At 38.7% G+C, this 24,389-nt stretch overlaps 1 protein-coding gene across 2 annotated transcripts in view; it reads left to right on the forward strand.

The window, feature by feature from the left end:
* Positions 1-17,964, forward strand: part of ppef1 (protein phosphatase, EF-hand calcium binding domain 1) — a 37,204-nt gene extending 19,240 nt beyond the window's left edge. For both annotated transcript variants that reach the window (XM_031896747.1, XM_031896748.1), the window contains exons 3-17: positions 1,095-1,222; positions 1,870-1,930; positions 3,705-3,859; positions 5,073-5,187; positions 7,440-7,486; positions 8,065-8,231; positions 8,722-8,758; positions 9,308-9,457; positions 10,368-10,646; positions 12,391-12,576; positions 13,346-13,488; positions 14,561-14,667; positions 15,135-15,298; positions 15,594-15,678; positions 15,806-17,964. In XM_031896747.1, coding sequence (XP_031752607.1) covers positions 1,095-1,222; positions 1,870-1,930; positions 3,705-3,859; positions 5,073-5,187; positions 7,440-7,486; positions 8,065-8,231; positions 8,722-8,758; positions 9,308-9,457; positions 10,368-10,646; positions 12,391-12,576; positions 13,346-13,488; positions 14,561-14,667; positions 15,135-15,298; positions 15,594-15,678; positions 15,806-16,014 — 2,033 coding nt within the window. In that variant the 3' untranslated portion in view covers positions 16,015-17,964. The remainder of the gene's footprint in view (positions 1-1,094; positions 1,223-1,869; positions 1,931-3,704; positions 3,860-5,072; positions 5,188-7,439; positions 7,487-8,064; positions 8,232-8,721; positions 8,759-9,307; positions 9,458-10,367; positions 10,647-12,390; positions 12,577-13,345; positions 13,489-14,560; positions 14,668-15,134; positions 15,299-15,593; positions 15,679-15,805) is intronic.
* Positions 17,965-24,389: the final 6,425 nt, after the last annotated feature.

Raw genomic sequence — 24,389 nt, forward strand, 5'->3', positions numbered from 1 at the left:
GCTTCTCCAAGTATTGTGCATCCACACCCTCCCAAGAAAGGCAGAGAATTGTTAAAATCAAAGTATATTCTGTACATCAGGTTGATAGCATATACAATACACTACATTTAAATTAATTACATTTTTAGATTTGAATAGCTTTTGCTTGGAGTATTAGCCTTAGGAGTCAAGCCTTATCTGCTAGGGAATTATTACATAGTAATAGTTACATAGTAATGTGGTGGTGCACAAAAAATCATCAGAGACCACTGGCATCCAAAGCAAGAAGATGTGCTGTTTGTACCTTGATGGTACTTTGAAGCCACATTGGGCAGAGGTGGCTGTGCGCTTAAGAAGGATAAAAGGGGACACGCTATGCTCCTGATTCTGATATCTGTACAAGTACATTAGAGGAGATTATAGACAGTTAGGGAATGTTCTTTTTTTCCATAAAAAAAATCAGCACACAATGAAAACTTCTATTAGAAGCAGTGTAGGTGGTTTTTCACGGTGAGGTTGTGGAATGCCCTTCCTAGTGATGTTGTAATGGCAGATTCTGTTAATGCCTATAAGAGGGGCCTGGATGATTTCTTGAATAAGCATAGTATCCAATGCTATTGTGATACTAATATCTACAGTTAGTATCAGTTTACACACTGTATGTGACTGTATAGATTGGTTAGTATAGGTTTGTGTGTGTGCTCAGTTCAGTTAGAGAGGTTGAACCTGATGGACTTTGGTCTTTATCCAACTACAGTATGTAAGGTCTGGACTGGGATTCAAAATAGGTCTTGTTTTTTTAGGTTCACAGAGGCCCAAACAACCCCCACCAGCCCACTAAATAGTAACTGTCTGTGGCATCTTTCAGCAGCCCCTTCATTTTTAGCATAGATGAGCGCCAGCCGGGGGTCTAAGGTTAGGGATTATAATGACTGGGGGGTGTTTAACAATATTAGCCTATTTTTGTCCTTTAAAATAACTTTTATATTTGGAAATCCAATTGACAGATAAACTGATGGACTTTAGAAAAGCATCATTATACTCTAAATAAATTTTAACTCCAAGAAGTTTGCATTTTGTTATTATCACTAAACTTTTATTTTGTTTAAAATTAGCCATTAAAGCAGCAATCCTTATACAGAGATGGTATCGTTTCTACACTGCGCGACTAGAAATGAGGCGCCGTTATACCCTGAACATATTTCAGTCAATAGAATATGCCGAAGAGCAAGCACAACTTCAGGTCAGTATTACCAGCATATTTTTCTGAATCTATTTAAAGTGGGAATAAATCAAGAAAAAACAGTAGCATGGTGCCTATGTCAGTGTAATTGCTGTAACAAAATATGAATGTTGACGCCTAAGTAATTGTGTGGCACTTATCTCAGCATCAATAGCATCTCTGCCTGGAATTCATGTGGTGTTAAAAGGGCAATAATGCATTAATATTAGCAGTTCAATAGGAAAACTGAATATTACAAAGCAATAACATAGCAGGCATACTGCAAAGGTGCTAAAATTGAAGTAATACAAGAAAATATTTCAACTCTTGCAGTAATAGTAAAAATGGGCAGAAATATTCAGGTGGCATTCTTTAATCTGTAGTTGATCTCAGACAGCTCCATTACTTTACGTTTCATGGTGGTTCTATGTGTCTTGCAAGAAAAATATTTTAAAATATAACAACAGGGGTTATCTCTTAGGGGCAGATTTATTAAAATTCGATTTGTGTAGTTTTGGAGATTTTTTCTACCACAGCTAAACTCACAAATTAAAAAAAGCACAAATGTACTGACTTTTAGCAAAAGTAAAAACATATACAAACTGTACTTTGCCACATCTAACTATCTTTCAGTGTAATTTGTTCAATTTATATTTATATTCATCCAGCTTTCCAACTTTTTTACATTCATGATGGACCACTTTGCACATTGGAAAGGACAAGGCCCAGGTAAGTTATTGTTTGTAGCAAGCCCTTTAGTAAGTTTGCAGAGGGATATCGGGAAATAACCTGGTGGGTCCCACTGAGTTTCTCTCTAGAACCTGCTAATAGACCACCTCTCTCCCTTCCAGTCCCCACCCGCCTGGCACCCTGCTGCACCTTGCCGATTTGTGCTATCACGCAGTGCCCCTGCCATCCGCCCACCTGTATATCACCCTGATGAGCCCCAACAGGCCCTAACGGGTCCCAACAATCGCACTGTGAACAACTGAAATCTTTTTTTTTTTGCATCTGGAAGGAGTTTTATAATAATTTGAATATAGCTGTGCACTTGACTGTGGAATACACAGCCATCTTTAATTTTTATGCAGGCAGAACTTTCTTCTAGAGAGAAGCATACTTCCCAAATGTCCCAATTTTCATGGGACAGTCCCCATTTTAACAGCTCAGCCGGCAGTCCTGGTTTCTTATTGAAGTCCCTCATTCCCCACAAAGTTTCTAAATCTTAATTAGATAAGTAGGATTTTGGCAGAGAGCCCAGAACATCTGCACTTTGATACAATTGTAACTAATAAGATAAGAAGGTCTCTTGGGGATATTGAGACTTGCAGCTTAAAGGGCAAAAACCTTTATAAGCAAAACTATATAACACAAAACAAGACCCCAAAACCCCCAGAAACTTGTTCAAACTTTACATAATCGCCAAATTTTGTAAAATAAGCATGGTATTAAGAATGAATGTTTATTACCTGCAGTGATCTTACTGGCATGTCTTTGGTTAATATGTTTATTATCCATTTTCTGCAGTGATATTACTGGCAGGTCTTTGGTTAATGTTCTTATTGTCCATTTTCCGCAGTGATCTTACTGGCATGTCTACAGTCATATTACTGGTATATCTGGAGTTAATACGCTCATTTTCCTTTTCTGACCGGCAGTTCTAGGGTTAATCCACACTCACCAGCACACCCTGGCCCTTCCACTCTGTTCCGCCTGGTGCACAGTATTTAAAGAGACGTCGGCTCTCTCCACCACAATCCAAATATCACAAAAATACCAGCACAACAGGACTTGTTTAAGCGGGATAAACACTGCTGATTTTAATAGTAGCAAGCCATGTAAACCATGTACATGGTTTGCTACTATTAAAATCAGCAGGGTTTATCCCGCTTAAACAAGTCCTGTTGTGCCAGTATTTTTGTGCTATTTAGTTCTAGGGTTAATACACTCATTCATTTATACAGTGATTTGACTGGCAGGTCTAGGGTTAATGTGCTCATAAATGATTTTCTGCAGTGATCTGATTTGCATTTCCGGTTAATTATGGCTAAAGAGTTTGGCAAAGAGCATAAAAATCTTGGTACGGCACTAGGCACCAAGCTTCACTTTCAACCCATAGGCTCTATATTTTGTTGCAACAGCCATGCTTGTCTATATACACAGCAAGGTTGGGGGATGTCATTGGTCACATCTCCACAGGGATGGAATCTGTTATCTGGAAACCCATTATCCAAAAAGCTATGAATTTCATGAAGGCCATCTCCATTTTTAGCAAATAATACATTTTCCCTGTACAGGCATGGGACCTGTTAGCCAGAATGCTCGGGACCTGGGATGACATATAAAAGTTATTTTCATTTTATAAAAAAAGAATGCCCTGCTCAGATCTGACATTTTCTCACAAAAATGTACTTATCTGGAATAAATTCTCAGAAGGTTTGTGTGCCTGATATGCATATCAGATGGTTATAGTTTTATATAATGAGATTCATATGTTTTGCAGATTTAATTTCTGACATATCTAACTCAAAAGAGGGCCACAAGTTTATAGATTATGAAAAGATTGAAGTTCCTAACTCTTATGGTGGGCCGCGGATTACCTTCCCTCTAACTGTGTCGGACACTAACGCTCTTCTTCGTGCTTTCAAGCAAGGGCAGGCAAGTTTACCATGATGATGCACATGTTTTCTCCTAAAGTGTTTTTATTATGTTACAATTCCTTTAGAATATTATAAACAATTCTTACATGTGTATTTGCAGGAGCTTCCATACTGCCTACCTCCTTTGAGATATGCACCATAGACAGTTATCACAAAAGCTTGATGGTCAGTATGGGGCTTTTGCTATACTACTGTAACAGATTTGTACTGCCAATGTTCTCCAATCATGGTTACATATCTCAACTAGCCACATGCAAGGGGTACGCCCTGCATAATATGGAGAGATGTAGGTCAGTTTTGTAGCAAGCCAGTTTTAATACATTTAAGGGACATGGACCAATGATGCATTAAAGCTTGCACCATACAACGTGCATATAGAAAGTTAGATTAAGAGTAGCTTGATTATTCTTCAGAATTACCCAGTTTGAAATTTCAGAAATCTGTCACCTCCCATCTTAAAATGGACTGCACTCAAAACAAAGTAGACACATTTACTTTACTATATGCCAAATTTATAATAATGCTGGAATATGCATTCCATGTGTTCCAAAGAACTTCTGGCATTAATGTAAAACCTATGTTTGAATATGACTCATTTTTATATCATTTTGAAAAATATTTTAGCTGCCACTGAATGTGGAACATGTTTGCTCTTTGTGGAGCAAGGGGCATAATTATTATTGTGTGTAAGCCAACATCACTGGTGATGTTGCCCATAGCAACCAATCAGATCTTTGCTTTTGTTTTCTAACTTGTAGGTGACCATTCAAATTTAAATGCTGATTGGATGCTATGGGAAATATCACTGATGATATTGGCTTATAATCTATAATAAATATGTTCATTTATGTCAGTAGTAGTATGGGAGTATTTAACAGTTTATGGGCTCAGAAGCCACATTGTGAGATGAAGCAGTAATTTGTTTCTATATCTTTTTCAAATAATAATCACATAAAGCCTAGCTCGAGTCTGTAAAGATCTCTTGGATGCTTGTCTGGAAGCCTGCCCCTCCCCATCCTTCCAGCATTACTTAGCACTGCACCCAACTGCATCTAAATGTTTCACATATTGCCCTACACTGATAGTGTAGATTGATCCTCAGCTTGAGTGATCAATGGAACATTCTAGCTGAGGATCATTACTGCATTTTAGGGAACAACGAATTGCTGTCTAACCATTATAAATATCTTTCTGTGTAATCTATATTGCAGCAACTCCATGCCCGATATGTTCTACAGCTCTTTCATGAAACAAAGAAGTTTCTTAAACAATTGCCAAATATTGTCCATCTATCTACATCATATTCTAAAGAGATAACAATTTGTGGTGAGTAATATTTGTAATATTTTTGGGTTACAGCAATTAATATTGTTTCAAGAAACCAGTTGAGACCCTTGTGTTACCCACTGACAAGCTTATTGTCAACGCAACATTGATATACTATTAGTAGCCATTGTTGTAGATGCTACACAAGGCAGCCCAGGGTAAATCTCTTAACTGTTGGACATAGGGCATGTATTTTACCTAATGCAGTGCTGTCCAACTGGCGGCCCGCGACCCCCCTCTGTGTGGCCCCCCACCTGTCTGGCTGCTTTGATGTCTTACTATTGTGTAAGCTTCAAATGGTATCAGTACTGAGATTAACTGCCCCCTGCATTGCCCACACCTCATATTCAGGCTGTATTCAGGCCCTGTATTGTTTAAACATTTAATCCCCTGTACTGTTCACACCTTTTAGTTTCTGCATTGTTCACCCCCTGCAGTGTTCACACCTCAGGCTCAGGCTCTAATCACCCACATTGTTTACCTGTTCACACCTCAGACAGTAGGAGCAGTGCCAGCATTGTGTCACTGTATGTATTACCTTCCCTATGCTGCCTGTGTGTATGACACACAGGCAGGGTAGGGCAGACAGAGTATGGCACATAGAAAGCATAGGGCAGGCAGAGTATGGCACACACAGACAGAGTAGGCCAGGCAGAGTATGGCACACACAGACAGAGTAGGCCAGGCAGAGTATGGCACACTCAGGCAGCATAGGGCAGGCAGAGTATGGCACACACAGGCAACATAGGGCAGGCAGCGTACTACCTTTGTGTGCCATACTCTTCCTGCCCGATGCTGCCTGTGTGTGCCATACTCTGGCTGCCCTATGCTGTCTATGTGTGCCATACTCTGCGTGCCCTATACTACCTGTGTGTGTCATACTCTGCCTGCCCTATGCTGCCTGTGGGAGGTGTACCTGGCAGGGGTTTATTCTGGGAGTGTGTTAGCAGTTGGATATAGCCATTAAATGGTCCCTAAGGTGTGTAATTATGTGCTGGGGGTTGCTGTGATACCCACATGGGAGTGAAAGGCATATAGATTCAAGGGTATGTCTTAATATGACATAATATAATTCTTTCACATTTGAATGAAGTCTGATATCCCTGCAGTGAGCACCAACCATTTGGGTTTTTGCTGCACTACCACTATTAATGTGGGCATGGTCTTAAAAGCTCTTGTGATAACATGGGTGTGGTTTGAAGTGGGTGTGGTTTAAAAGGGGGAGTGGTCAAAACCGGCTTTCATTAGCGGCCCTCCAATATGTATGCTAGAGAAATTCCGGCCCTCGGCACCGCAGAAGTTGGACAGCACTGACCTAATGGAATAGAAAAATTCAGGGACCATTTTGTGAGCTAACAAAATAAGATGTTAAGGAGTATTATCTGTATAAAATAGGGCAGAGATGTCAAAAGTACATGTTATTGTTTCACACCCAACAAAAGTATCCCAACAAGGAATACCTGGGAAGTAAGGATTTCTTCTCCAAGAACTGCAATTCAGGCAAAGAAATTTCTAGACCTTTATTAAATCTGCCCTTTATTAAATATGCCGCTCAAATGATGAACAGGCATTTCCTATGTAATATCTGCCATATATTTTAGCCTCCACTATAAGGCTTTTGTTCCACCAGGCAGTTTTAGAGTAGTTGTATTTACATGTTTTTGTAAAATTTGTGGTAAGATAATACCTGGAATAGTCGCATGTTGACATATCGCAATCTGTGATGTTAGCCTGATAGAAATTCTTCAGTGAGCCTGTGTCAGAACAACAACCTCTTATAACATTGGTATCTCTTAGTACTAATAGTTACCATAACTCTGCTAGTGCTTGAATAGCTTTAGAGAATGTAGAGAATGGAATTTTGTGCCCCTGAGACAGGAACTGAGAGACAGGACTAAAGCAAATAAGACTGTGCCTTCAAAAGGACAATTGGCCTTTTAAGACTAGTAACCTGAATGTAAGTGATTTAAATGACAGGGATACATCTATCTAAATTACAGAATAATATGTACATCTGATTGTAGTTTCAGCCCCACCGCTTGCCTGGGAACAGCTATATTATATTTTCCGATAAATCAATCCACCAACAGAATCCTGCTGACATTGGAAATAAAAATTGACTGGAATTTTCCCATGCTTTTTACTTTTGTGCCCTATACTTGACATTTAAATTTCACTGAAGAACAGATACATATTCTTTTTGCTTTATTATGTATGCCTTATATGAATCTAAATATATTTTTATAACCTAGGGGACCTCCATGGGAAGCTGGATGATTTATTGCTTATATTTTACAAGGTACAGTTAAACAATATCTTGGAATAATGGCTGAATTTTCTGAGCTCTGTGGTAACATCAGAGCCATCATTGTGTGTATTATTATTAAAGGGGAATTCCGGCTTCCAAACCAAGGTTTGTTAAAGAGCCAGACCCAGTCCCAATGGCACTTCCCCATTGATCTCCCTCCCCTCACACACCGAAGATAAGTAAAATGGCGGGGGGCCATGGGAAGGCAGCATTGGTGGGCCCTGCACAGGCCAGTCCAACCCTGACCTGAATTTCAGCTCACAAACTTACAAGGGTTTATTGCCACCCCTGGTAACCTGCCTGCTACTTGAGACTAGATGGCAACAGCACCCCTTGCTGTAGGGCCTGAACAAGTAGAATAACAGGTGTAAAGAAGAGCAGTTTTTATTTTATTGCAGTGATGACCATATGCCCTTGAAATACTTTCAGTGTCAGACCTATTTTGCTTCATTTTTTGTTATTTCATTTAATAAAATGTATATAAAAATAGTTTTTTTCTTATGAAAAGCAAGTCATTATTGAACTAAAACATTAATAATACAATGCTGTTTTAATTTTTTTTGCTGCAGAATGGTCTCCCTTCAACAGAAAATCACTACCTTTTTAATGGAGACTTGGTAGATCGAGGGAAGAATTCCATAGAAATACTAGTACTGTTGTTCACATTCCTCCTCATGTATCCAAATAATGTACATATAAACCGAGGCAATCATGAAGATCCGATCATGAACCTGAGGTAAACTCTAACGTTAACTAAAAAGGGCATAGAAAACAACCTAAACTTTTTCTTATTTTTTTCCCCCTTTCTTTTTTTCTAACGGTATAATTTGAAAAAAATGTAATAATTTAATTATGCATTCTTACTTATATATGCAGCAATATTTAATAAAAAATAGCACACATAACACACTCAATGAACAAGTGGAAAATGATATTTATTAAAGATCCAACATTCTGGTCACACTGCTTGGCATTTGTTAGGGACAAACCAAAACACATTGTTAATATCACAGTAGCAAAAATTGTTATAAATGACTTATTCTCAACAACTCCCCAGTCAGTGTTCCTTTCTCAGCATGTGTGTATGCGCAAACACACACACACACACACATATATATATATATATATATACACGCAATATGCCAAAATTATGCAGATATCTGCCTGCCCATGATTTTATTCCAAAAGCTGTTAATCCATATAATAATATACTTTTTGTATTTCAGATATGGCTTCACAAATGAAGTAATACAAAAATATAAGGTACTGACTGCCAGTGCTTTTTTTTCTGTAACATATAAGAACTTACTCATTCAATACATGACAATATTCTCAACAAAAAATTAATGTTTGTGCCTTCTCTATGCTTGTGCCCCTCAGTGTTCTTGCACTTCTGCCCTCGGCCTACGTAAATTACCTTTTTTATACCCTTTAAACTTTTAGCAACAAAAGCCCTATAATTAAATGAATTGTGCCATTTCTACTGATTATATCAGTGATCCCCAACCAGTGGCTCGCAAGCAACATGTTGCTCACCAACCCCTTTTGGTAGTATGCATAGAGGCCAATCTTAGCCTTTATTTGGCACCTCCATGAACTTTTATGACATTTGTGTTGCTCTCCAAGTCTTTTTACATTTGACTGTGGCTCACGAGTAAGAAAGTTTGGGGACCCCTGGATTATATACTATGCTGAAAACTACATGACAGCCAAATATTTAAAACATAGCCTTTTTAGTATCATTTTAAAATAGATAACTATTTATAACTGTAGAAATGTCAGTGATATGGTAAAACATATTTTATCTCACAGGGGCATGCCCGAAATATTCTACTTCTTTTGGAAGACATATACAGCAGATTGCCACTTGCTACCATTGTTGACAGCAAGGTGCTTATCCTGCATGGAGGGATAGGAGACAAAACTGACCTAGATTTTTTATCCTCAATTGACAGATTTAAGGTGAGCATCAAATACAAAAAATACTAGTTAATTAGCAGCTTGCCTATGCCACGATTTGTATAGAGTGTATGTACTGCAGATATCATCACTATCATCCACTATTTTGCAAGTAAATAACATGGGCCTGGACTTTGTGTTCGGGGGTAATTTAATCCCTGCTACATCACACTTGACAAAGGACATCATCCACAAATATATGTATTCATGTATATTTTTATAACAGAAGTGCTCCTACAACCTCATATCCACTGGAAAAAAATTATGGCTCCCAGAGAGTACTTGTGAGTATCCCCACAAGCATAAGAGAAAGACCACCCCTTTTAAGATGTTTGTTCTTAGAGTCCATGCAATATATTTGAAAATAAGGCAGACCGTATTTAGATAATATCTTTCGACTTCCTGAACAAAATCAGGCCCTTTTTCAATGAGATGATATTTTGCATATCCACTGGCAATAGCACAGTCTAGATTGCCAAATGTCAAACTACTTAATATACCTGCTCCTGACCCCTACCTTTTACCTTGTTTTCTTATTATTTAAGAAAGCCATAGCTCTCTGGTTATTGCTTTAGCGTCTGAGTAGACAGATACCTACACGTGTCAGATTTGAGAATAGTTTCACAGGAACTTTTTCTGCAATAATAAAACAGTACCTTGTACTTGATCCTAACTAAGATGTAAGTAAATCTTATTGGAGGCAAAACTATCTTTTTGGATTTAATGTTTAAATTATCATTTAGGGATTTTGCACATTCAGTCTTCATAAGGGAAACCTTAAAGTTGCAGGAAGGTGACAGGCTTAATAAAGTGCGAGGATGTAGCATAAAATAAATGAAGCCAGAATAATATGAAGAAAATATGCCAGACAATTACATAATCTGCTTTTTTTATATAAAATTTTTCTTAAAAGTATAAATCAGCTCTGCGAACTCCAAAAACAGACTCTGAAAAGTGTACTTCCAGGGATAAAATGCTTGATGGAAAAAACAAAAAATCTTCTGTAGATGTTGGCGCAAACCAAAATAGGGCAAACAAGCATATGACGACATCCAGCAATATATCCCAAAATAGATCTCAACAAGGATTCCGAAGTCCTGGCATTCTAGAAATAAATTACATGGACTCCAGAATTCAGCTTCCTGATAAGATGCCTGAGCTGCCAGATTCCATACGGAAGGAATGGAAACAGGTATGTCAGATACACACAGCGATAGCTGGGACAAACAGCTTTCAACTTGTCAAATGTTTCGTTCCCACTAAAATTTGGGGTAAAGGAGACCACAATTCAGTCAGTGGTGCCAAAATTTTAGGAACTGCACCCCAGTGAATACAATAACTTACTTTCACACTAGGCCGATGCTCCTTTTCTTTAAAAATCACATTGACCTGAGGTTCTTTGCCTCTGAGTGCCATGCCACCACCTTTATTGTTGTGCACGGATTCCGTGTGGCTGTCCTTGATTGGTGCAAGCACGGTATAGAAAAGCAGAAATGACTATATTGTGTATGCACCTGCACAGGGCAGGAGGGAAAAATATATTATCACTCTCAATACCCACCCTTGCCTCGTACCTTTGAGCTCTTTGCCCAATTGTCAGTGGATGGTGGTTGAAATTGTAAACCTATGCCTAAGCCATTTTTTCCTAGGACAAAGGAAACATAAAGTTATACATTTGCTTGTTTCGTAACAAGGTATAGTTCCAGTGGTGATCAAAATTACTGACTGCAAATGTATCATTATTAAATAAAAATCCTGAATGCATTCTTCAGCCTTGTAATTTATTCTAACATATTTTAACACTGTAGGATAATATTTCATGGTGTTAAAGCGTATCATGTTTGCAACCTGTTTTTGGAGTCCTGACACATATATCAAGAACCACTGAAATACCACCATCTACAATAATTAGATGCTTTGTGTCATTACATATTGTTATTAAATTGAACATAATATGTGTTAATACTTGATTTTCAATCAGATAAGGTAATACTTATGGATACCCTAAGCACGTTTTCCCAAAGAGACCCTGGCCCTAATAATCACATTAGAAGTCTAATCTGAGAGCAGTACTGCAAGTGACACCTAAATAAGATTTTGTTTTTCTATATGGAGGAACAGCAGGGATTAAGGGAAACTTTCTCTTCCTCTACCCATCTGGGTAAAAGTTTAAAGGAAAAGGAAAGTCATTTTGGCATGTGGCAATAGGTTAGCCACATTAGTGCCACCTAGAATGCTATATTTATTCTGCATTACCATACCTGAGTAGACAGCCCTAGAAGCATTTGTTTATGATAGTAGCTGCCATTTTAGCTTAGTCTCTTTAGATTCTGTGCTGCTGGTTGCATAGATCACACATTCTGATGGGAGGGAGAGTGAAATCTTATGGATTCTTATGGGAGGGGCAGAAAGGAGAGAGCTGTGCAGACTCTGGCCCCGGGAATAAAGGTTTTTTCTGAGAGCAGGAAATCCTGTGTTTCTTTTGACAGAGAGCTCAGTGCACATTCCTGTGAGTGCTTATGGCTGTGTTTACATAGACCTTTCTGATAAAGCTTACTTAGTTTTTACCTTTCCTTCTCCTTTAAAGGACATCTCCTCAAAATGTTTTATTTTTCTCCACTCTAAGGGAGAGTAAGAGGGACCACCTTTAATATAATAATTCAGTCCTTCAGGTTTTGGTAAGAGAACCTATAGATTACTTAGGAAACTTTAGGACTCCAACAAGTAAATCTCACCCCCTTATCTTATATTATTATCTTATTTCAGCATTTGCCAATTACAGAGAACCCTGCTGAACTTAGTGTAACTCCATGGAAATAAATCATAGACTGTATCTATTCCTGTCATAATGAAAGCACTGCAATATTGTCACCCATAAATTAGTGGGCAAAATGTACCTATTCATAACTGATCACAAAAATTCTGCTTTATTAAAGGTTGTTGACATACTTTGGAGTGATCCAAGAAATCAAAATGGCTGCACACCAAACAGTTTTCGTGGGGGTGGTTGTTATTTTGGGCCAAATGTAACCAAAAAGTTACTTGCTAAATACAATTTTAAAATGCTGATACGTTCTCATGAATGCAAACAAGAAGGGTATGAGCTATGTCACAATGGAAAGGTAAGAATTTATCTATTGGATGTTCAAAAGTTTATGCAAAATGGTTCTCTATTACACAGACCTCTCTCTCATACATCTATATAAATATGTATGTTCTCTAGAACATAGAATATGTATAGAGTATATTGAAGTGTTTTTACATGCAGATTGGACACATCTGCAATCATTGAAAATAGTGAGTAAATGCAACATATGCAATAAAGCACACAAAGGGAAAGCAAAGATGTATTAGAGCCTTTATTTATTTGCCACACGGGGCTGATTCTCAGCCTGCAGAAAAACACAGGCTGAGAATCAGTCCCTATGGTGGCATCAGCCTTTCCTTGTGCCTGCACCAGGAGCCATTGCCTTGGATCGGGTGCAGGTACACAGAGTGGATTCCAGTGCCAAAATGCATATTCACATGTTTTGCCACTGAAATTTACTCCATGTGCAGGCACAGTTAAAGGTAGTCAGCATAGAGACTGATTCTCAGCCTGCATCTTTCTGCAGCCTGCGAATCAGCTGCGTGTGGCATTTGCCTTATTACAGTATACTGGGTGAATCAAATACTCAAAAACATACTGTACACATCATAAGTGTATATTAAAGCCCTGATATTAGTGTTGTACAAAGGATGTTGCGTAGTCTCCCCTTAGAATGTAGCACTTTGAAGATTTCAAGACAAAATGGAGAGCAGGATCTTGCTGAATTTTGTGTTTTTATCACTAGGCCTTTTTGTAAACAAATACTTGAAATACCAATAAAAATTGTATTTTACTTTTCATAGGTTGTTACAATCTTTTCAGCTTCCAATTACTATGATGAAGGTAGCAACAGGGGAGCCTATCTTAAACTGAGCCCAGATCTGACCCCACGTTTTGTTCCATACCAAGTTAGTAAATGCACAAGGAAGCTAACTCTCCATCAAAGGTGAGCTTATACTGTACATTGAACTGTGTCCTTTAAAATCCATTGTGGAATTTTTAAATAATGTATATAATTTTCAATATATATTTAAAACTTTTGAAAAAAAAAAGGAACTCAACATGTGGTAAATTGGTTTTACTACACAACAACAGAAATACTGCACAAGGGCCTCTACCTGTACACCTGCCTTCACTCCATGTTATATACAATGCATACTTGTTTGTGCCTGTTTGTGCTAAAAGGCTAAAAGATTTATTTATCAAAAATCAAGTTGCCACTTTTTCCTGGGTTTTAATAAAGAAACAAAAGCAAAATATCACCAGAAAAAACTCACCAAGTAAAAGCTGGAGAGTTTATGTAGAAGTCAATGGGAATTGTCTCTAACAACTCTATGTATTTATTTATTTCCCCAGTTTATTAGGCCTCATTGAAAAGAAAATTAGATTCTCACTTGTGTGCAAGTTTTTTCTGCATAAAAACACGGCCGCGAATATTCTGTTCTTTTCTGTATCTTTTTCTTAAATAAGTTAGCGCTCAAGGAAAAAAATGTGATTAAGGAAAAAAATTATTGTGTTATGGTATTATTTTTTTCATGTTTGCATTTTTTCCCCTCTACCAGGGCCAGAACTAGGGGAGTGCCAGGCAAGTACCTCTCCTGCCTACGGCATTGCACATGCCCGTGCAGGTAGGGGGGGGTGCAGGGGTGAGGTGGCCGACCCTGCCCTCAACCTTGAAATCTGATATATTGGCCTCCAAGAATGACAGCTTCATGAGCCCAATAATTGATCAAGCATCAAGCTGTCATTTTTTTGTTCTTAGTTTAGTATCTGTTTTCCTATGTAATAATAAGACATGCTAAAAGCAAAAAACAAATTTCTGTTTTTTTTAACTTGTAGCTATTAAATATATAGCATTCTACATTATGAAAAAAGTGTCCCAAGCATTCCAAATATATCCTATATCCTTTTTGATAGGTTATAAGTACCTTTACATTATATTAAAAACAATGTATTTTGTTGTGGGGCTTGAAAACCTCCAGTTCATGGATTAATTATAAATGGTTTTTTCCTTGCAGAGTGAGTGCTGTTGAAGACACTGCGTTGAGGGCACTCCGTGAAAAAATCTATGCACACCGTTCAGAGCTTATAAATGCTTTTAAATTATGTGATCCGAAAGAAACAGGTGAGGAAAATATTTCTGTTTAAACACTTTTTTTTCTATATATTTGGCTACCTTGATAAAGGCATATATGGTGGCATATGTATGTTTTTTAAGGATTTAAATTCAACTTAGGCTAAAGTAAAGTTTCTTGTAGAGGGATTTCTGAACTCAAAAAATACAACATTCTTAACAGTCACATATTTGAGTTTTTTTTGTGTGTGTAATTATTTCATATATACTGTATATGGTACCATAAAGCTGCTTGGAGTGACTGTCTTTAAATGCAGTCTGTGAGGAGAATATCTGTGTGTTGATCTTATTTTTAAATCGAGTGTGGGCAGATGTTTACAAGGACAGAATGTCAGAAATGCAGGAATTTGAAATAACTTGCTTGAATAATATGACAGCAATGTCAAACTGTTCTTCAAGGCAAATGTTTTAAATGCATCTTTGAAAATTAAACAATTAAATGGTAATTTATTTACAAGGAAAAATATCCATCAGTGAGTGGGCATCTGCAGTTGAAGCTGTTCTGCATCTAGATCTTCCTTGGAGGACACTGCGTCCTAGGCTCATAAAGCTCACTTCTGATGGAAGTGTAGATTACCTTTCGTCTTTTGAAGACCTTCAGATTGAGCAGCCTATAAAAGAAGTATGTATAAATCCACCTTTCTTTCTTGTTACTGTACTTTAGGAATATATGTAGAAGCAGAATATATTTTTTTTTAATTTTGCTCCCTGAGGTCTTTAGGTAGAACAACTCAATTAACAACTCAGACTCCTAAATAATAAATAGCCATATGCTGGAATAGCTCATAATGTAAACAGTATAAGGATTTAAGCTATATGGAGTGTCATAATGATATAATTATATATTGAATATAGAAGCCCCCAAACAAAGGTACAAGTAATTATTTTATAATAATGTATTTTTTCTTTCAAACTAGGTGCAACCAAACTTGGTTGAAACCATATACAGATACAAGGCAGACCTGGAGATAATATTTAATATTATTGACAAGGATCATTCAGGTAACCTGAGTTCTTACTGATGCCAAAGACAATACCGAAGTACTGTAATCATATAAATATAACAAGATATGTTGTCCCATGCATCCAGCCATATAAAAATTGTTCTGACACCATCTCTCTTTTTCAGGTCTTATATCAGTCGAGGAGTTCCGTCAGACCTGGAAGCTTTTCAGCTCTCACTTGCATATTAACATAGATGATTCTGCTATCGATGACCTGGCTCACAGCATTGATACCAATAAAGATGGCAGCATTGACTTTAATGAGTTTCTAGAAGCCTTTCGTGTTGTTCAGAAGTTTGATAGCAAAGCTAACAAAAGAAAACATAAGGTTTAATCTGAAGCATTTGAATTTCTTAAGGCCTAAAGTGAAAACTATGCAAAATATTGATTCTTGGAATGGCAAGTGACCTGGCCATAACTGGCTTCTAATAGGTAATTTGGTTCAGAGAGCAACAACAAGCCAATTGTCTGCAACTCTGCAGCAAAAGCTTGGAAGGGGTAATTTGTTGCTTTTCATTGAGGATTCATTAAAGGTTTAATGAGTGTTGGTCTGAAACTGAACTTAATTTTTGTGCCATTATGGGTCATTTATATTTACTGCATTTAATATGCACAAATAAACATGCCTTTGGCATCTGATTAGAGGGTGTGAACCTGTGAGAAAAATGGATTCCAGATCAGAAGGTGCTGGAATATTTATAAACGTGTTCTGTTTTGTTCAACTGTTTTTCGGACAATTGTGAAACTATATAACGTGCTTAAATATACACTTAATATGCAACTTAAGTGCAGGGGCACATTTATAGCTTGCACTGCCCTAGGCCATTATAATAGGCAATGCCCCTGGCTTATGTAATGTTTGATTCTGCCTTAACATGTTTCCTACCCATTTCAATAACCAAGCTGTTTTCCGTTCCATGCCAGATTTGAAACATGAACCCAGATATATTTCTGTTGGCACTTTTAAACCTACTGTTTGAATATTTATGGGTTTAGAATTGAATATATGTCGTGCAGGGATAAGCTTGCTGAATAAAATAATGTTACATGAATGTGTGGGAGATACATTGTTCATAGGTTATTGTCAAGAAATCATTTTTTCAAGTGCAATATTGTAAATGGGATTACACTCAAAGTTACTCTGGAGGACTCAAGGAGCAAGAGCTGGAGATGACAGATTGCATCTGCATGGCATGAGACATTTCAGAAACTATTCCTGGCTTTAAAGTCTCAGGCACAATTGCATGTGTGAATTCTTTTTATATTGTGAAATTCTGGCCATTCACAAACTGCAACTGACATAATTGATATGCAAAGGGACTTTATGCACTTTACACCTGAAATCTGCACCACGTACATGAAAATAAACCAACCTTGCCTAAACACCGTATTTTGTTTTAGAAGGTTGGTGGATGTTTGACGAGAGATGGAATCTTATTTCTATAACCAATGCTGTTTTTGAGCTGGGCACAGCCTACATTTTTTCAGAACAAGAAGATATATCAAGAGAAAAATGTGGTCTAATCTTGTTTATATGCAGAGCCAGGTCAGTTTTACATGCCACATGCTGGCCTCTGCAGAATTTATCAATGACATTATCTACTGCTTTCGTTGGTTGGGCCCAGGCTTACTAAACATATCACATATATCTATTTTGGTGACAAGTTTCCCTTTTCTTTCACTGGTGTTGGTGTGTATGGCACCCAAGAAATTTCCAGAGTTTTCCAATATTATAATCTTTGCTAAAAGTTTCAAATGGGCCATCAAGGTTTGCCCCTTCCTGAAACTTATGAATCAGATATGTATTGTGTTTTTGTTGCAGAACAGCCCTTTGGGTTATATTAGGACTTTATGAGGCTTTAACCTGCTTGGATACTCATCAATGAAAATTGAATGTTTACTTATTGTCTACATTGTTTTGGCATAATGGCAAATAAACTGTGGGATTCTCATGGAAAAATAAGCATGGCACCAAAGAGGGTATATAATGTGCTGAATGCATATTGTATTTTGCACAGTCTGTGATAGCTTATATGGATGCCCTTGCAAACTTCTTGTGGAGTTAGGGGACTATCAGATGCTATCACTGAGAGATGCACTTAAAGTTTATTTTAATTCAGCCTTACCAGAAAGAATAATTTGGCTATATCTGCTTGTCTATTTATTAATAAACATTAATATAATATTAATTTCTATATTTGTATTGCTCTGTTTGCAGCTATTTTACCATTTACTAACTTTCAACCATTTATATTCTTCTGAGCAATAAACTTCACTGCAACAAGCAGAACATATTGGAACTTATCTCTGTAGGTTCACTGAGACCTATTTTAGAGATCTATTTGAGATAAATAGAAAGTAATGTAAAATAAATGTTTAAAGAGATCTGAAAGCATTTTGGTCCTTTTTGTGGAAGATGGTCAGTGTCTGAGTCACCAGATGCCCTCATACAGCCAGGCAAGTATTGTACCTGTATTCAGAACAATAAATATCATGAAGTAGTGCTCTAGGTTGCTTTGCAGTGTCAGAAGTTATGAATGGCCAGGACCCAAATCTCCCCTAAGGGCTCTTGCCCTTCTTCTGCTGTGCCATAAACTGTAGGTTCTTAAAGAATCTGATGATGGCAGCACATTTCCTTCTTCAGAACAGCCTGGTGGGAAAAATAAATCAAATTACTGATAACAATGCACACCAATGCAAGTTACAAGTAACCTTTAAGGCTATTGGCAGACGTGCCGTAGGGCAGATATTTTCAGCAAGCGGTAAATATGCCTCGCTTCTGTAAAAATCGCCTACCTTGTGCCTGCACGATAAAAATGCCAGATTCGTTCATCACTACTCGTTCCCCTTTACCTATTGTTCACAGCTTTAGCGTGGCAGTAGTACTCACTACTAAGTGCCAGTCTTACAATGAGAGAACTATATCATTGCATACACAGCTCCTTGTGTACTTAGCAGCAGGCCCAGACTGGCAATCTGTGGACTCTGGCAAATGCCAAAAAGGCTGCTGTAAGATGCCATAGAGCAGTGATCACCAACCAGTGGCTCGTGAGCAACATGTTGCTCCCCAACCCCTTGGATGTTGCTCCCAGTGGCCACGAAGCAGGTGCTCATTGTTGAATTCTTGGCTTGGTTGCATACAAATCCAACATAATGCCAAACAGAGCCTTCTGTAGGCTGCCAGTCCATATAGGGGCTATTGAATAGCCAATTATAGCTATTATTGGCACCACCAGGAACCATTTCCATGCTTGTGTTGATCTCCAACACTTTTTCCATTTAAATGTGGCTCACGGGTATAAAAGGTTGGGGATCCCTGCTTTAGGGGCTCTGATACACAGACCTTTTTCCATTCTTCCAACCATGGGCTTTTGTATGGTCCAGCACACAGCTATGCATGAAAGCATCCATGTCTAGGAACCCTTGGGGGGTGCAAGCAGGGGAGACTGCTGTAGATTCCTCACATAATGAGGCAATATAGTACAATAGTTGAATAGGAACAGGTGAGAACAGGAGATAAAGCAGGGCAAAATTGCGAGGGGATGCTGAGAGAAACTATATCAGACACAGCCCTTATTTACAATAGAACCCAGGGTCGGACTGGGAACCCATCCCTGCTGGGTACCCCGGGGCCCCCAGGTCCTACTCTCCCAACGTGCCTAAGTATGTGTGTTCAGTGGAGGAGGTTGGGTGGGTGTCAGGGCCCTGGGGCTGTTGGGACCATGGCGGGGGGTCGGGGCCCCTGTGGGGGGAACTTGTGGTAGGCAGAAGAGGCACCTGCCTAGGGCACAATGGTGGGGGGGCACCAGGCAGGTACCTCTTCTGTCACCTACCACCGGTTTCAGACCCTTTCCACCGATTGTGCAGCGGTCCCTGTTACCCGCCGCCACCCTGTATGCGCATGGGCACATGCACGGGGGGGGGTGTTGACAGTGGGAGGGCCAAGCTGACCAGGTTGCCTAGGGCGTCTGGCCCCCTTGGCCCGGCACGGCTCCCTCTCTGCCATCCCCAGCCATGTATATATATATTAACCAGTTATAAGTCCCACGGCAAACCCTCTCTAATAATTCACCTGCAGAGATAGTAACCAACCCAGTTCCACAACCAAACCTCTCTATCAGCAACACCAGCTTTAGCCCACCCTGCCGTACACTTGCCCATTTAGATTCCCTCCCAGCAATATTAATTACCCCGTCACTTATATCAGAATGAGGCGCTAGAACCCCCCTTATCCCCTCAATATGTAACAGCACCCCATGTATTCAATAACAACACAGAGACATGGTTATGGCTAAATCTGCCGGAGGCACAGGATTTATTAATATCATAGCCATAAATAATAAAATATTGGGCATTCCCTAATACCAGCTGCGGCTCCCAAACATGGCTCAGCTAAAGGGCAGGGATTGGGTAGTGCGCCCACGAGAAACCTACCTTCTCCCTCTCACTGCCCTTTAGTGTGCAGAAATGGCTCTAGCCCCCCCTATGGGTGATACCTTCTGGCTAGGCCTGCGCGATGGGAGGAGCCAGAATGGTGCCGGGAGCAGCAGCTTCATGGGATGCACAAAGACCTAAACAGGCGATGATCCAGAGAAAGGCAAAAACCCTTAGCGCTCGGCCAATCTGCACTAAAGGGAAAAATTCCTTTCTGACTCCAAATGGCAATCGGTGTTACACCCTGGATCATGGCTATAAACACACACACACACACACATACACACATAAATACAGATAAACACACATACATACATACATACATACACACATACATACAAACACACACACATACACAGACACGCACGCATACACACATACATACAAACACACATACACACATGCACACATGCACACATACATATATATACACACACACACACATACAAACACACACAGACACATACATACATACATACAAACACACATACACACATGCACACATACATACATACACACACATACATACATACAAACACACACACATACACACACACACAGAATGGATAAAAAAGAGAAGGGTCAGGGAGGTGGAGGGTTTCGGAAAAGGGAGTGAAAATTCAGAAGGACTTGTCTGGTGGAACGCTGGAAAGAAAAGAACAAACTGGTTACAAATGTTTAAAAAGAATAGAATAAATGACAGATATGTACTTTGTATTTTAGGGGGAATATCAAAGATTTATTCTGGGCCTACGGCATATCAGCCATCTGGAATGTCACTGTGCAAACATATATATTGATCACTTAGTGACAATGCTCCTTTTATGGCCCGGCCTAGTTTATATTGGAAGGGACAATGACAATAAAATATAGCCCTCTGTATGATTTTGTTAATTATTATGGCTGAAAACACAGAATTATATGATTAATAGCTATTCTGACCATAATGTTACAACAGTGACATTTCTATTATGTGACATTACATCTGTAAAATGTCAAATTGTTTTAAGAAAAAATAAAATGTGTTTAAATAAAGGGACCCATGATCTCAGCCGTACCATTCCCATCTAGCTGCTGTTGTGTAACTGATGTGTTATGGTTAGTAACGTGGTTTATGGGAATATTACATTATAAGGCCAATGGCAGGTACCGTGTAAGGGTTTGTGGCTGCACATTTGTCATTTAATCTTTAGTTATAATTATAAAAATCCTAAGTGGATCACGTGGTATAATAAAGATGGTCTCAAAGAAATTACATTAAATAAATTACCCGAATCCTCTGAAATCTCTTCTTTATGGCTCTTCTAAGCCTCTTCCTGGTGCTCAGCCTGGGCACCACCACAGGGGGTTCCTCTTCTTGTTCTTCCGATCTGATCCTGCACAAAAAAAAAATAAAAAAATGAGCCAAAGTTGTATTCGGCTTCAAAAGTTTTTAGCCCAGAAACACTAATACTGACGGCATAATATAACGTTGTGCCAAATGTGGGTAACAGAGCTGAGTTTGCTGTAGGTACAAGCTCTGCTGTAGGGATGGGCAACCCTGGCTGCAGCTTAGAAACACTGGAACTTTGTGATTGAGCCAGTGGCTCTGGAACTGTCTAATGCTCAGAACATGCAGGGACTCTCTTGGATCACTGAAGCAAGAGGAAAGCTCATTGTACCTGTATGGCTAGGGACTGGTCTTCTGAGAGTCAGAGACCACAGGGGCTGATACTAGGGATTGCTAACTGCAGTTGAATCTAGTACAGGATTGGCTACTTGCTCCATCGCTAAGGAACTGTAAGACTATGGTTACAAAGTTGTGCTAACCTTTTCATTTTACTGTTATGTTTAAAAAACTGAATAGTAAATGTATCACATGTATAATACATACTTAGCGGCTTCTTCCAGCTCCTTCTGCCTTGCAATGATCTTATTATGCAAGTCTTCGAGTCTTGGTCCCAAAGCCTGTGAGCAAGGGGGTGAGAAAGGAGATACTTTTATATATGCATTTAGATACAGTGTTAATAGTTCCTGCATTACCTTGCAAAGAAGAGAATAGGAGAGAGTTTAACAAATGACCACACCGAGATTTAAATACTCCCCTGCATTTTAAGTACAATGAAGGCCAAAAATAACCCCACAAGTACTTGACAGTCATTGGCTCTGATACCATAAAGGTACTACAGGTATGGGATCCCTTATCCGGAAACCCATTATTCAGAAAGTTCTTTATGGAAAGGCCATCTCCCATAGACTCCATGATAAGCAAATAATTCAAATTTTTAAAAATGATTTTCTTTTTTCTCTGTAATAATAAAACAGTACCTTATACTTTATCCCAACTAAGATATAATTAATCCTTATTGGAGGAAAAACAAGCCTATTGGATTTATTCAATATTTAAATTATGTTTAGCAGACTTAAGTTATGGAGATCCAAATTACGGAAGCATCCGAGCATTCTGGATGACAGGTCCCATACCCGTATCTTAATATTCCATTATTTAGGAGCTTTCTCAAGCCAGATAACAGAACCCATAGTAGCGCCAAATAAGATGTAATATTCATTTTGTAATTTGTAATAAGCAGTTGGTTGCTATGGGTTACAGCACGACTATTTCTATCTACAATATTCCCCTGTTTCTGTAACCTGCAAAAATCTACACTTTGCTTCTTTTACACACACACACACAATATTGCACAGTATTCCCTATAGCCTGACCAGCATTAACTGTGGCCTGCAGAATTCAGCAACAAACCACCCAGAAAAATCTTCTGGAACAGTAAAAGTGGGCAGGAAACTTACTCTCCGGGCTTGCTGCGTCTCCTCGTATTGGGCCAGTATGTGCTCCACCTCATGCTCCTGCTGTGAGAGACAAGACTCTGCATTAAACAGCAGCACAGTAATGGTACTTAGAGGGAATAAAAGAAATAGCAGTAATATAATTATTGTTGGGGATATGGTGAGTAATATACTCACAAATGATAATAATAGGGATACAGTTGGTACAGTAAATAACCTCACTAATAATAATAACAAATATAATAATAATGGTACTTACCTCAGATAAAGCCAGGACCTTATGGATGTCATAAAGAGTTACCTCCAGCTCCTCAAGTTGTTTCTGTAACATAAAGGAAGGTACCAATGTGAGAAAGGAATCTATACATAGCTGTTCCCCTTGAAATCAGATCTATAAAAGAGAATAAGTTCTCACAGCCCCAAGTAGTTATATAGGTCCTCGCTATAATCATGATGCCTGAATGGCCAGTGGGGCTCATTTATAAGGGAAGTTGCAGCAGCAATATCACCTCATTGGCTAGTAAGGAGAAGGAATATGGCACAATGCCACTGGCCAATATCTGTGTTTCTTCAGTTTTACTATTGGCCACAAGCCACAATTATTTATAGGGTGGTTTGGCCTTCTGCACTTTATGGCTTTTCCAGGTTAATAGGACATAGTAGCCAAAACTCATACATCCTACCCTTTTATTAGTTTCTGCCAGGGCCGCCACACGTTATTTATATGGGGCCCTCCTAAACACAAGCGTGCAGTTACAATATTTTAGCCATGTACTGTATATAAAGAGTTGCGTTCATTAATGTGCTAATAAGTCAGTCAGTTTATTGGGGGTTAGTGGAGTTTGTCCTTAGTTTAACTCCTTCACACCTTCCTGCCCCTGCTCTGTGCTGGAAGTTGCATAAACTGTGTAAGTTTAGGGGCCCAATGATCTTGCTGTGGGGCCCAATAACTAGTCAGTAGTAGGTCATAAAAACAGTAAAAAAAATAATGTGCTAAGTCAGTATTTCAATTGGGGGGGGGTCAGTGGAGATTATACGTAAGTTACTTGTTTCTTTCAAAATAACATTTTGCATATATTATGAAAATGACGTAAGTGTAGGGGCCCAATGATGTTGCTGTGGGCGCAATAATCAGTTCCCCTGCTGAAAAGTTCATGTAGAAGACATTGATATAATTCAGTAAATAGCTCCCGATACAAACTGCTATTGTTACTCTATAATCAGCAGTTCATATAAATAGTTAAAATGAATAATAAAGTGCTAATAAGTCAGTTAGTTCATTGGGGGGCAGTGGAATTTACCTTAAGTTTTTTAATTCACTGGGGGTCAGTGGAGTTTGTCCTTAAAAAGCTTCTCTGCATTGTCTTTTGCTTAATACGCCAGTTGCTGACATTTCTAGGCAAGTTTTGCCGTTTTCTAGGCAGTTTTTGCAGAAATTACAAAAATTCTGTAAGTTTTGGGGTAACTTATGCAATTTGCGTAAGTTTCAGT

Source organism: Xenopus tropicalis, chromosome 2 (genome assembly GCF_000004195.4).
Source record: "Xenopus tropicalis strain Nigerian chromosome 2, UCB_Xtro_10.0, whole genome shotgun sequence".
In the NCBI taxonomy this organism is placed as follows: domain Eukaryota; kingdom Metazoa; phylum Chordata; class Amphibia; order Anura; family Pipidae; genus Xenopus; species Xenopus tropicalis.